Consider the following 15,497-nt stretch of genomic DNA (forward strand, 5'->3'; position numbering starts at 1 on the left):
GACAGATTTCATATTTTATGTTCTGAAAATGCAGCCATGCATTTTCTTTTTGTTCAGAAAGGGGGAGAGTACAGAGCTATGAGCCATGGCTTTGCTCACACAGTATTAATTAGGCTAGAGTGCGAGAGAGAGAGAGCGAGAGCGAGAGAGAGAGAGGCCTGTAATCCAACTATGAATCGCACGCAGTTTCATGGCTGCTGGCCAAAATCGGGGCACAGCTCCAATCTGTCCTCGTCACCTCGGGTTAATCGTTGATGTCTTCTCCCAAGAAAGAGAGTGCTGTCCATCCCTCTGTTAGGTCCACAGTACTAATACAGTTAGATTCTAACTCGATTAGTACTGTACTGTTAAGGTGATTAACTGTTAGAAGGAAGAGAAACGTCCTGGGCAGAGTGCCAGTTTATTGATACTGAAAGATTTACGTGATTAGTGATGTTACTCAACTTCAACTTCCAAGTTTATTGTCACATCACAAGTTTTACAGTTGTAAAAATGGTGGGTGAAATTATTTTCCGTACAAGCTCCCACAAATTGCAGTTTCAAAAGACATAATCATAAGGAAAGGAAACAAATAACTTTTTCAAAATGTATGACAGCGACCTACTCCCAACGGCCCTTTACCAATACTAGGAGGCACATTAGCATGACAGATGCCTGTCCTAGAAATGTAAAAATCTAATCACATTTGTCTGAACGGATCAAGTCAGTCTATTTGATAGAAAAATAAAAGTAATAATTGGTAGTGGTATTAAACAGATGCAGGAAGCACTGGAAAATCTAAACTCAGGTTGATCACAAAACAATAGATGTTGATTTGATTCTCACACATGCGTACGGGGACGCTGTGAGTGTGTCCTCTCCTCTGCGTCATCAGTGCCCATCCCCTAGAAAGGGCCTTTCTGTGTGTTTGTTCTCCCCATGTCCCCTGGGGTACTAGGTACCCTCACAAAAACATGCAGTAACCCTGGTCTCTATACTGCCTTCCCCTGGTCAGCCGGGACGCCTGATGGAGGGGAAAGGAATTGGTTGGAATAACGTGTTCCTTCCACGCGGTACGTCCTACCGGGGAAACGCCCACCTGTCAGGTGATAAGAAGCGACTTGCTAGCTCCTCATGCATTGAAGGAGGCATGAGCTCAGTATTGAAGGAGGCATGAGCTCAGTTCTGGGCTCTCCCCAGGCTGGCAGAGGGAGAGTAGCGCCCAGGATTACATAGGCAATTGATACTGGGTGAAATGGATTACAAAATCGTGGGGAAAAAAGTACATCCACAAACTGCATACGGTACACACGCAAGCACGCACGCACAGTGTTGGAGCCAAAATACAATTTCTGTTTATTTTGTTTAGTTTTTTCATGCTGTATGGGTGTGGCTTTGATAGACATTGCAGGATAATCACCACAGGGGGTGGATACTAATTTATACCTGGCAAGGGATGATTGCGGCCAGGTGTGCAATCGAATCAGGGGTTTTGACCGTGCCTGTATCATGCCTGTGGTGCTGTCGACTGTATTATTTTGTTCAGTGATTTGTGGTTTAAATTATGAATTTGAACGCAAAGGTAACACTGGCTGCTGATGCCAACTTGCATGAAGATGTTCAATAAAATGGCTTAACTTATCCAAAAACATTATGCGCTCTGGACATTGAATTGTTTAAGCACGTGTCTAACTTAAGTTTACCGGGTTGCCCTTCGCTGTAGTTACTATAGGAAAAGTCACTACAAACGCAAGAAAAAGCAACAATGCTGCTGGATGACAAGGCTTGCTGGTGCAGCAGATACCAGGTGACTCAAAGGAACATGTCTTCAAAGTATTCATCGAACTCCTCCTCCCTGAACAGGTAAGAAAAACAATAATGGTTAGTGATTTGTGTTCTAGTAAATTACAGAATAGCTGCATTTGGATCCAGAACATTACATTTTATACAGGCGATGCTTTGAGCCACCAGCCTGCATCCACTGTTCAAATGGATGCAGGACCATTATCCCTCGAATTTAACTACTTAAGCCCTATACGCTTCGTTGTATGTTAGATTGCAAAAATAGCTGGAATTTAAAAGCAAATCTTGAACAGTTTTGATATATTTTTTTAAGAAATTGGAAAAATGTTGCCTAAAATGACATGCCCAAAATAGGGGATGCCAAGGTTGTGGTTAAGGGTGAGTTATCTCACCTTGACTTCTCTTCCACCGCGGGGGCAGGTCCTCGCCAGTGATCCGCTTCTGTTTGGCCCTTAGCCTCATCACCAGATTTGCCATCTAATAGGGGAGATTTAGAAAGCTGTCAATCACTCTACCATGGACAGCATCCCAAAATCCAAATGAATGAGCTCGTTGACAAGGCAAAATGTGGCAACATTGTTTTTCTTCTTGAATAGCTGTGTGTGCACAATGTTGAGTGTGTTTTAATGGATGGTGAACTCATTGACATAGCCTCAGGTCTAATGGATGGTGAACTCATTGACATAGCCTCAGGTCAAAGATATGTTTACGTGTATGCCTTATGACTTATACCTGTCTGACCCTGGAATGTGGCCCTTACACTTATTGTGTGTTTATGTTAACCCTCAAGCACATTGGGGCATAGGGGACAAAGGCATAGTTCATTTCATATGGTCAGAAGGGGTGGGGATGCAGAAAGAAAAAAAGAAAGAAAGAACAAAAGAAAGAAAGAAAAGGAACTAGAAAAAGTGCTCCTCGGAGCACAGGTCTCCGCCAGGTTACAGTAGGTTATTGTGGCCTCCTGGTGGCGCTATAATAGGCCAATGTGAAAAGGGGACCATTTCTTCTTGGGCCTTTCACGACAATCGGACCTTGCATTCATGATTTGAGGAATTTTGTTCCAAAAATGTGTTTTGCTAAATTATACCTGCTGGTGGCGCTATAACAGGCCAATGTGAAAAGGGTGGCATTTCTTCCTCGGCCTAGTGGGAATGTGCGTGTGAAATTGCACGGAAAGCGCAAGCTGCTTTCATGATTTGAGGCATTTTGTTCAAAACTGACCAATTCTGCAAATTTTGGAAGCCAACCTTAGCCAATGAGGATGGAATATGGAAAATCGGAAAGATCCGTGTTGATCACATGACTATAGAGATACTGTGTACCGATTTGCATGACGTTTGGATAAAATCTGTAGGAGTAAATGGGTTTTGCACAATTCGGCCTCCTGGTGGCGCTATAACAGGCCCATGTGAAAAATTTGGGTCAGAGGTTCTGAATTGGCATCCAGGGAGTGTGTGTGCACAGTTTCGCAGCGACCGGGCCAACGGTGCCTGAGATTAGCTGTTCACAGACAGATGGACAAACGGACACACAAACAAACGGACACACAAACAAACGGACGGACAGGGGGTAAAACATACTCTCTCGCCATGCCTTTCGGCCTGGCGGAGACAAAAATCAAGAGAAAGCTAGAAGAAATAAAGGGAAAAATCAAGAGAAAGAAAGAAAGAAATAAAGAAAGGGAAAAATAAGGAGAAATAAATAAAAAGAAAGAGCATATCAAAGGGAAATCTGGGTGAAAGCAGACTGATGTCAGTCTACTCTCTGTGTGTGTGTGTGTGTGTGTGTGTGTGTGTGTGTGTGTGTGTGTGTGTGTGTGTGTGTGTGTGTGTGTGTGTGTGTGTGTGTGTGTGTGTGTGTGTGTGTGTGTGTGTTCAATGTAATGTGCTGCAGGGTCGTGGCACAGAGCCAACCCAAAATGGTTGCATGATAAACTGTCCTCTGTGTGTGATCAATACATGATCTTATGTTTCTGTGTATTTCAGTCTGTACTAGGGAGAGTTGTAAGATTGTGTGTGTGTGGCAATGCCGATGTTAGAGGTGTTATCGAAGCTACCTTTGTCTGATTGGTGCGATTCCTCTGAACTGCTGGAGGAGGAGGTTTGATCTGCGGAGAGAGGGAGGAGAGGAGAGTGATAATATAAACATTGTACTGTATTTACTGTACAGGAAAATGTCACTCATTAACTTCACATGTAAGGAAATTGACATTGTTTCCAATAACTCTGGATTGAACTGAACTCATTGTGGCCCTTCTAGTTACAGAAAAACATTTACTATGAGTCCAACCAGTCCAAGAGCTGGTGAGGAGAGGAGGGTGAGAGACTTTACCTCTGTGTCGTCTGTGTTTGTTTTTGTGTTTCTTGGATGTCTTCTTTTTCTTCTTCTTCTTCTGTGGTGGTTCCTGGTTCTCCTCTGATTGCTTCAGAGTCTTCTTCTTTACTTTCACTTCCTTCCTCCTAAAAATATGCAAAGAGTTCAGATTCCCTAGAGGTCTAGAGAGGGGTGGTCAAAATGACAATGGTACATAATGAAAAGTGCATGCACTTACTTGTGGTGATAGTTTAGTTTGAATGAGCATTCAGGGCACAGTCCTATAAAACACAATGTTCATCATCAATATCATCAACAATCATGACATCAGATCTAATCTCTTGCAAAACCTCAATGATGGAGGGGGAAAAAATCCCACATAGCTACTGTGTGTGCATTGTGTCTCTCCATGTGTGTGCTCGTGCATGTGTGCATGTTCATGTTTTGCCTTCCTGTGTGTGTGTGTTTATAAGTGAGAGTGTGCAAGTTCATGATACAGAGACATACATACTGTACGAACATATTCACACACAAAGTCACTTGTAGAAGTCGCTAGCACCGCTTAAAAATTATGACAAAAACAAGAGCCAAATCAAGTGCAGGTAGAGGAGAAAGGCAGGGTGCAGTTCAGTGGAGGACAGGCCTTTCTTCCATAGATGAGATGATGATTATGAACTAGTCTAGTCCCTCATCCTAGCTTGTTAAAACAGCCTGGTAATTTCCTGCTTGACGGGACTTACAATAACCAGTGGATGACTTACAATAACCACTTATGGTTAATTATTCTAAGAGGATTGTCTAAGGTATGATACCCAAAGGACGATCATTATGGTCTGAGGCTTAGACAGGCAAGCTGAACATGACAAACTGTCTACAAGTAAGATAAACGTACTTGTATACATAATAACATAAGTATACTTAAAAGGATCCCTGGCTAATATGCCTCATATGCCTTAATACATTATTATTGCCCTCTATGACTAAAATTAAAAATTAAAAACACCTTAAATATCTTATTTATTTTAGAAATATTTAATCTTTTACTCAAATAAATACAATATTTAAGGTGTTTTTCATTTAAAAAATTTGTTATAGAGGGCAATTATAATGTATTAAGGCATATGAGGCTTATTAGCCAGGAATCCTTTTAACACAACTTACCAACTACTGTATACCATACTTTTTTAGATGTTCAAATTTCTACTTTTTCCTGCCTTCCAGGAAGCTATTGGTTTCCATTTATTAAGTTATGAAAATCAACTTGCATAATACAGTATGCTGCCTTTGTTTTGTTCAAAGTTATGTTATCACTGCATTTTTTAAAAGCATTTTAAAGCACAGATTGACCCTAAATTGCTCTTTGAGAAAATGTTTTAATTATAAAGGTTTGAATGTCCATGGGTTCTTCATGGTAAGGACAAGCATGAGAAGAATAAATAAAAAGGAGAAGATGTCACGTGACTTACTGAGTTTGACCAAAGCGTTCCTCTTCTCACTCTGCTCCACGTAGGCAAAATTGACCTCCCAGCTCTTTAGGCCTTCCTCCTTCTCACATCGCTTGTTACCACACTGGAACTGACCTGCAAGTCCATGAGAGAGTGCACGCAAACACACACTTTTTTATTACATATTATACTCCTTAGACACGTTTGATCTAATACATACAGTACTGATATTTGCTGCTAAGTGATGTCTCACAACAACTCATTTCTATTAAAATGTTTTGTACACACCTTATGTATTTTCTTATGATTAACTTTTAACTTTCTTGGGAAAGTTAAAAAGTCACCCACTCTTTTATTTGTTTACATTAAATCAGTGATTCCCAACCTGTGGGGTCATATAGGTGTGCCACGAACGCTTGCAAGATTTTCAAGTAGGCCCTGATCCAGAAAAGGTTACCACCCCAGTAAATCTGTCAACAGGATTCTTTCCCTCAACTAAACATGACGACGCAGTGAAAAGACCTCTATCAGCCAGACTCCAGGGTGGCCAGGTCAACCAACATCTGCTCCACCATTACCATCACTCATTCTCTATTTTTTTTCTCTTCTGGTTCTCCTTCCCTCACCCTCCCTTTGCATCTCCCCCTGTTGTCCCCCTTCCTCTCTCACACTCTCGTCTTCTCTCAACCCCCCCCCCCCCCAGATCTGATCAGATTTGTCTCCTTCCATTGCCCTTTCTCCCATTCATCTCTGACCCATACCGCCTCCCTGGTGGCTCGGCCTGCGTCGAGGCTTGCCTTAAGCCCAGAGGGGCTTATGATGGCATTGATCTTGACCGCAGGGATCTTCCAAATAGTGACAGTGTGAGAGAGTGCGTCAGAGCAGTGCGTTCTTGGCCCAAGGAGGAGAAACTCCTTTTTGGGTGGGGTGAGGTAGGGTTTGAAGTAGGTGATCGACGTCAAAGATGTGATGTGACGTTTGCTGTCCTGGCCGCTTAGAGCGACTTGGAACAGACAACGGTAGAAGGAGACTTTCATTGCGTGCCGTATTACTGCAGATTAAGGCGCTATGACGTTGGCGTTCTGGCTAAGGTGTGATGGTTCAGTCTGGTCTGACATCATATACAGTGTAAATAAACAAATCTAATAAAGGATGACGAGGAAAGTCCATGTGAATGTGACACTGATGGTGTAATAGTTAAAGGACGACTTCAACCATTTTCAAACCATCTTCATAACATTGGTCCTCACTAATGCTCATGGGGAAATGGTAAAAAATGTTTCCACTCGGTCTGTGGACACTTCAGAAACCTGCCTACCAGTGACATCATCGCTAGGCAGGTTTTTTTTTTTTCAAACAAGATTTCAAATGTTTTATTTCGATTTTTATTAGCATGAGAACAATGGCTTCCATTATAGCATTCTAAATTTCCAGGAATAGAAAGCCAGCAGTTTCTATTAGCTTGAATTACCCATCGATGATGTCACTGGTAGGCGGGTGTCCACAGTCCTCCTATGAAACACAGACCAAGTAGACAAAAATGGTACCATACTATAATGAGCATTGTTCTTCAATTATAATGAAGAACAAGTGCTCCAGTGTCACGCAATTGCAGGATTGAATGACAACGACATTTTTTTCCCAGACCACAGATGTTGTCTTGACCACAGGGTCTCCGTATCTCTTCGACTGCCATTTGACCAGCAGTCACACTCCAAGTTTGCAATGTCTAGCAGGTGAAATTGTATATTAATTATTCACATTAAACCAGCAGGTTGACTCAGTAAAACCGAGAGGTTACTAGGAATTATAAATGTTTAAGATAACATTAACATTAAGATGACATGCTATAGCACTGAGAAAAGTATTTCTACAAAATAGATATTTTAACTCAACAGATTAACCACTAATGTAAATTGAAATGTTTTAAGCCCGCTGGCCTACCAGTCCAGACGCAACCCACATATAGGCTCTAATGCAGCCTGACAGCGTGTCACGGGTTCGAATCCCGATCCCGACCACCTTTGCTGCATGTCACTCCCAGTCGCTCTCTCCCCGTTTCCTGTCTCCACTGCGGACTATCAAAAAAGGCAGAAAAGCCCAACTTTTTTTGGGGGGGGGCTTTTTCCAAAAACACCCAACACTCCTTAATACAAACACACACGAACACACAGCAACAATTCCTATTTGGCAACAATATGACCTTGTTTGTTCAGAATATCTGATTTAACTAGATGGATGTTTATCTACAGTATCAGGTACACTTTGAACAATGTTAACCAAATACAGTACACACACATGCGTACATTGGAATTGAGTCAGCTGTTTAGTCCATACTTCATTCCACAACCATTTGACATTTTCTGTAGCTGCTCTCAAATAACCAAGTTAAAAAGGAGTAGCATGCAATTGTAATTTGTTAAGCAGCCCTGGCCTTGTTCAGAGCTCTTTTTAAGCATCACCCCATTCTCTGCAGGACTCGAAAATAAGAATAAACTAATTGCACTGCACTTGCTAATGGCCAAGTGTAGTGTGGGTAAGGTGGTTTGATTTAAACTGCCTCATTGTAGGCAACAACTTTATCTGTATCTCATATTGAACAGGTGAGGGAAGATCCCCTCACGTGCTGCAGGTGGAGCGTTGGAGGTGACTGCCTTATTGACCCGTTAATAGAGGATAGGTACGTAGGTCGTAGGTCCTACGTAAATAGTTCCCTAATGCCACCAGACACAGGCAATGTGATCAGTAGGGACATACCGACGGACAGGTGGCTGTGTAATCAACAAGGGCAGCCACCTTGCTCAGTATATATTTGTATATATTTGTATATATATATTTTTTTCACGTTTCTTTATTTTTTTTGTACATAGTGGTATTTTTTCACGCTTATTTTATGTTGATTTTTGAACTGTTTGGTTGCTACTATATATGTCTATGAAATTAATTCAAGGACCCCAACGGAAACAAGGCCACTTTTTTGGTCGGACCTTTTAGATAAAAGTATTATAAATGTAACTGTGTTGTTTTACATTCTTTTGCCTAATAAAACTTTCAATCAATCAAGTACTCTTTCATTTTTTATGAACTGTCAAGTTCAAAACCAATGTGGCATGTCATCCTCTCTCTGTCTCTCCCTCTCTCTCATCGGTTCCTAGCTTTTTATATTTGACAAAAGCTGGGACAGAAATACAGACCTGTTCTCAGATGACAATGTTAGAAAGTTGGCTGAACATGGCCTTCTACTCTGACTAACGGAGGCTTAGGCAACACATCAGAGGTTGGCAAAATGTAATCCACATGTGAGAGACAGCTAGGTACGTATTAGGGCTAATTAGCCTTAAAATACTGTATTTTTCTCAAAAGACAGTGTAATTACATAAGTGGAGAATTTCAAACAGAAGCCCATTCCTTCTGACAGCTGGACCAGCCGACATAGGAATGGCCTCAGTTAACTTTGGCCTATAACCTACCGAAGACTAAAAGTACATTTATGATGGAGTGGAAAATTGCAGACACTCAATCCTGAAGCGTGAAGGGTTGTTACAGCAGCAGAATGTTAGGTTGAGGCTTGTTTTTCCATGTGTCCCTGTCTCACTGAATTTGTGGTATTTGCCAGTGCTCATGATTCTCACACTGCGAGAAAGGCCATGAAACGACAGGTCAATGCTATTAGTAATTGAACTTAAATGGCTGGACAATGGCCAGTATTATCTAACTCTGTACCAACATGTCCTATGATCCACAGCCATCTACAGAAATATCAATAACACACTGCCCTCCCCCCAACCTTCATTGTGCAATCTATTTATTTTAAGACACTGAAAGGGGTGTTTGGGGCGTTTTATTATTAAAAGGGTTCATCTTGCAATGCACGTGGATTGTAATGAAATTTAACTATCAAAGTCAACAGCTCCAGTTTGAGTCAAATTTTTAACATCATGATACACTTTTAGATGGTAAAAACTCTCATAAGCGGGTAAATATGAGCAACAACACATTTTGTTTTTGATGTCTTTTGAGTCTAGTTTATGGAACACAAATGAGGTGATTTTATATGTCAATGTGCACCTTAAAGTGATGTTGAACGTTGTTGAATTCTTGGCTTGAGTTGGTACTTGGCCATTATATAAGTGTACATATTATAAATCTTTATCAGTAGCTCCTATGCTGGTAGTAGATAGTAAGATGAAGAAATCCCAGCCTGAGCTCAACGTGTACATTGAAGCTTGATTTTTGTCGCCATCTAGTGGAAAAACAGTGCAACACTGTCTTTTGAGGGAATTTAGACCTTAAACTTAAATTACTGTCTAATAACTATTTTTGGGGGCTTCTGTATGGGTTTGTTGTTATTTACGCTATGACACTGTTCAGGGAATATTTTTGAGTATAATTTATTCTCAAAATAAAAGACAAAAAAAAAGCATAGTGATTATTGACAATAAATGTTTCATGATTTTACAAATACATCTAGCTTTCTCTTACCTTTTCCAGAAACAACTTCATTCTCAACGCGCCATCGAAAGCCAAACTGTAAGATATAATTAGAATAAATAATGACCTACAATAATCTGCTTTCTAGTATTAATGATGACATCTATGATATCGCAGAATCCATACATGATATTCCCATGTATGGATTCATTTATTCATTTTGACTGCATAAGAGAACATATTCTTTGAACAGACAGATACTTCATCCATCCATCATACCTTGTTATCCTTGTATCTACTGAGGTCAGCTATGCAGTATTCTTTGAACAGCTTGTCATAATACTTCCTGGCCAATTCCTTCTCCCTAGGACATAATACAAGTGGAAAGAGTGAGCATAGCACAAGAAATGGCCTTGCAAATTCAAATTACATTATGTCTTAGACATGTTGCTTAAGCATTATTTGCATAGCTGCTAAGGTAAGAATAAACCAGAGAAAAGGTTATTTAAAATAAATGTACACTGAAAGGCCAAAATATGGACTAATACTGAGGTAACATTCTAGTCCCCAACTGTTACTGGATGAAAGATTATACTTATTTTCCCAGGACCCCAGGACCCATTTCCTCAGGAAATGGGTCACACCAAAAGATGACTGAAGTGCAACTAGAGGACTAGAGGTTATGTTTTTACATTCTGTGAAACACACCCAATGTATTCCTGAGCAGTGTGACCTGACCCTCTTTCCGGATGGTAATTACCATGTCATGTCATCCTCGTCCTCATCCCTCCACAGGAAACGGTGGTTCTCCCGCACCACGTCCAGATCTGTTTTGTCTTTTGCTCTGAGAGGAGAAAACAAAAAAAAGCAGACAAAATAAATCATGCCACATTAAGCCTTGAAAGCAGATGGCACATATTTTGAGATTGGGTAAACTAATGGTTGAATCTGTGGTATACTGTATATTTGAAAGACAAGAGGCAGGTTTTGAACTGTGCAATGAATGCATTTTTTTACGGTGTTACTGTTCACAAACTGCACACATGGTAACTTGATAGCTAAAAATTCGACAGGGAGCCCACATCGTTATTAGACTCTGTCTTGTTTTATGTTAATGAGGATACTACTTACGTGGACCGTTTAAAATCAGCTGTTTCCCCTCCATAATACAGAATGTAGTCACCGACAAACTTCTTGTGTCGTTCAAACTTCAGATATTGGGTTAAGGACAGGCTAATACTTTCCATATTCATGCCTACAGTACATACATAAACTTGATTCCCTGTGGCCACTAATGTATGCCTCCAACTTTCCTGTGTATATGTACATTGAATACCTTCACAACCACAACAGTAAAACAAAAAACAGTTTAGTTGATGTAAATCACAAGAAGGATACAGCATTCAATGATATCAGATGGGCTCTTCTGTTCCTGGCTTCTTCTCTGTAAAATGACAAGAAAACCGAATCCATCAGTATTCAGTCAGAAAGTTTCAGTTAGCATGATTTTTTTTGTGTTTACGCCACCCCTACTTCAATGGGATTTCTATGTTACTAATAAAATGTGCATTCATTTTGAATTGTTTCAAACACAAGTTGTTGTATGAGAAATAATGTTCAATTGCTATCAAGGCAATGTTATCAATCATAATGAATTAACAGAGACAATGTGACCATGAATAGAAATCACTGTTTTACAAAAGGTAGGTGAGAGCCTAGGTGAGCCTTAACTGATTCACTGCCAATCACGTAGATCTACGCGAACCTATTTAAAGCCGCCACGTGCCAATCGCGTAGATCTATGTGAACCAAGGAGATATGATTTTTCGAAGATCTAGACTCCAATCCACTTCCTTGTTAACTTAAAACTTAAAAATTCTGTATCTCGGCTCCTGAGTACTTTTTTTTTTTCAATGAAAAACTCTGGCACTGGCTAAAAAAATATGAAAATACCTCTGGCAGTTTTAATATGGTGAAATACTACATGAAAATCAGATGAATCAATCCTAATGTTAATGATTATGTACCTGTCCACTTCACTGGAGTGGAAACTCCTGTGAGCCACTTTGGAGTGTCTTCCTTTCTTGAACGGTTTCTGTAGAATTTCATCCTCACGTTTCCTGTCAACAAAGGAACAAATAAAATGGCTCAGGAGGTAGAGTGGACATCTGGGAATTAGAGGGTTACCTGTTCTGCTCTGGCTTCGCATGGCTACCATCTGTTTGTGAATGGGTATGAGACATACTTTGAAAAGTGCTTTGTCGGAAGACAAGAAAAGCACTATATAAATGCAATCAATTGACCATTAGAATGCAGATTCAAATACTGAATTAAAAAATGAGGTATGTTTTGTTTAGGTATGAACCAGATGCTGCCATAAATATAAGGATCCCTGATGAACAGGGGTAGCAGACACAGGAAAAAAATATACATTCACACAATTTCAAATGTACCACTAACTAGACAAATAAAAAAAGCAACATGGGTACTACTCTCTAACTGATGGTTATAATTAGGTCTTGAAGTTAATAATAGAACTAATGGACGTTTACCTTTTAAGGCCTCTCTGAGAGGATTCCCCTTCCTCTTCCTCACTGAAATCTGAGTCATATCCTCCCCCTCCATGCACCTGAGGACATAAGACTGTCATAGAATGCAAACAAACAAAAGCACACTCGCATTCATGTACGGTATGCACACACTTGCATGTGGTAGAAAACCCCAAAATGTATACATTACTAATGCAGGTGTGTTCGTTTTGTGAACGCCATCTCTTACTAGAGGTTCTGAATGTAGCTTTAGCCTACTGACACTCCACCAAATGGTGTGAATCCCGTTTCAGCTGCTATTGTGTAGCATCTAAAAGTTCACACATAAAAGTTTCATGAGTTTCATGTTCTACCCAGGATTTGAACCTGAGTCTCCCAAACGTATGGGAATCCCCACTTGGCTGGGGGACATGTTGAGCTTATGAGCGTCAGGCAGTACTACTTGCCAACCATTATGTCATATGTCATAACCGACACAGGGTCAAAACATTCTCAATAGAAGAGTAGGAGACCACCCTTACCCCATGCAAATATGCTAGTTATAACATTTGATTTCGTGAAAATAAGTTCCGGATTGCAGCTTTAACAGCTTTAAGTCATCATCTGATGTGAGGTGAGGATGGATGGAGGTGACTTTTCTAAACATGAAAGGTCAGCTATTATGAAAGGTCTCCATCAGCATACAGAGGAAATACAACGCAAAGGAAAGATGCGCGCGCACACACTCACACACACACACACACACACACACACACACACACACACACACACACACACACAGGATGGCCAGAACCCCCACCCAAGTCCCAACCTTCCTTTTTATTTGAATTTCAAAGTATGCAATAGCTACACAGTTAATCCATTCTCTAATGTTTAACTTGTACTATTATTTCTTATTTGTGTGATAATTTGGTTGACTATTTTGAGATGTCTTTCTTTTTTGTCTAGCTTTGTTGCTGTTATATCTTAGAGTTTGTGCTGCAACTTATTTGTTTTGGTTTAAAATATTTTTCATAACTAATGCAATGTCACTATTTTTGATGTATATGATGCTATAAAATACTGCAACACAACTGTCAATAAAAAAAAGTTAAAAAAAAAGAATGTCTAAAATGATTAGCCTTTTAGGATTTGAACCACACTGTATCGATGCAAACAACTGTCGATCTGACCATCTCTATCTGATTTATCAGCTAAAAGGTGGTGAAAATGAGCTCATTATCAATTAAATTGATTGATTGATTGAATACTTTATTAGCAGTTTGCAACAAAAAAAAAGGAAAGTACAGTTCAATACAAGGTCTGCTAAGAGGATTTTAAACCCAAGAAAGCCTATGGCTTGTTTCCATTGGGGTCCTTAGTACTCATCAATTCATCGAAGATGAGACATAACGGTCCTATTTTCATTATCGATCAAACGGGGTATTCAGATGCATAAACTAAAGCAAATTGAGGCTCATTTTACCTTTACAAGATTATCCATCATGTAGCAGCACTCTGCAACCGTGCTGCTTGTTTACAAAACGCAGAATGTCGCGAGGTAATTACGTCAACAAGCAGCGGTGTTGCCACATATTGCGAGACAAATAAGCAACCAGGTCTATGAAAACAAGCCCAAAAGAAGCGACTTTGATGAGCACTTTAAACCGTCTATTTGAGAATAGCAGATCTACAAGCTCACAACGCGTAGTGATGTGACGCATTGTGAGCTTGTAGATCTGCTATTTACAAAAAATCTTGAAATAAAATTTGGAAGATTTGGAAGATTTTATTCTAACAACACAAACCTGGTATGGGGCTCCTCTGGCACAAAACATTTTCAGATGGGGATTAAGGGACAAATGCATACATATTAATTTGGGGGACCATGACATGAAAATATTTGAAAACCACTGGTTTAAATAATAAATAAACATTTGGAAGCAAGCCCAAATATGCAACTACACTTTAGAAACAAGCCCAAATAAGCAACTACACTTTAGAAACAAGCCCAAAAAAACGCAACCTGCAACTACCAATATTTACAAGCAACTTGACCGAAATATAAGCCCAAGTCGCTTATAATATGCAGACATGGCAACATTGACAGGCAGTCGCAGTGTGATGATGCAGTACTACATTTATGCATAATACACTCCGCCCACTAGATTAATTTGGGACATCTGTAGTGTGCTTTACACATAATAGTAAGATATATAACTCTATGGATATACACAGTGGTGTTTATAACTAGTCTAAGAGGGTCTCGTATCTTTAACTTTTAAAAGTTGACATTGAATTTACCATGTACAGTGTTAAACATAAATGTTTCCATTTGATATATAGTTGGCTTATAGACAACTATTTTCATGAATTAAAAACAAATTAAATGAAAAACAAAAAAAATGTTTAAGAAGTAGTGAAAATAGCCGATCTACAAGCTTGCGAGCTTGTAGATCTGATATTTTCACTAGTTTGGGTCCCGGGGCAAACGTCTAATTTCTCTTTTGGGTCTTGAGCTAAAAAGTTTTGGAACCAATCACTGGCTAATAGGAAATGTTCATGTGCAGTCCTTTTGAATAGATCCACCACATATATTGCATAAAAGAAAAACACCCCTCATTACACCCCTGGAAGCAACTCAGTGGTCCTACTACATCCTGTCAACAGCTGACAGGATTCTTAGGCAGTGTGGTTGAACAATGCTCCAGTTATACTTTCTGAACACTGTAGCTGAATTCTTTACAATATGGCAGGGATGAAAAACTTGGCCACAAGTTTTTTTGGAACAGAAGTCCAGTGTTTTACAGTGACACCCCACTGAACTCAACAAAGACACTGCACTGGAATGAGTGGGACTGAAGGGAAGAAAGAAAGAAAGAAAGAAAGAAAGAAAGAAAGAAAATATGCTATGATAATCATAATAACCATAACAGAAATAACAATAACAATTAGCAGCTTTATAATATAGGCTACACCACTGGTTCCCAAACTTTTT

General features: G+C 39.8%; 1 protein-coding gene across 2 annotated transcripts; it reads right to left on the minus strand.

Moving 5' to 3' along the window:
• Positions 1–439: 439 nt before the first annotated feature.
• fra10ac1 (FRA10A associated CGG repeat 1) lies at positions 440–14,033 on the minus strand. 2 transcript variants are annotated; one of them, XM_080454564.1, is made up of 14 exons: positions 13,986–14,033; positions 12,524–12,600; positions 11,999–12,091; positions 11,370–11,415; positions 11,103–11,179; positions 10,732–10,815; positions 10,251–10,335; positions 10,023–10,068; positions 5,562–5,675; positions 4,334–4,376; positions 4,124–4,241; positions 3,839–3,890; positions 2,175–2,259; positions 440–1,834 (listed from the first exon to the last, which is right to left on the minus strand). In XM_080454564.1, the coding sequence occupies exons 1-14, from the start codon at positions 14,004–14,006 to the stop codon at positions 1,792–1,794; spliced, it is 984 nt and encodes a 327-aa protein (XP_080310690.1). In that variant the 5' UTR covers positions 14,007–14,033; the 3' UTR covers positions 440–1,791. The 2 variants fall into 2 exon arrangements, with proteins under 2 accessions (XP_080310690.1, XP_080310689.1); XM_080454563.1 differs by having other exon boundaries at positions 3,839–3,889; positions 4,114–4,241.
• Positions 14,034–15,497: the final 1,464 nt, after the last annotated feature.

Source organism: Gymnoscopelus braueri, assembly GCF_963280865.1.
Source record: "Gymnoscopelus braueri genome assembly, chromosome: 17".
NCBI lineage: Eukaryota > Metazoa > Chordata > Actinopteri > Myctophiformes > Myctophidae > Gymnoscopelus > Gymnoscopelus braueri.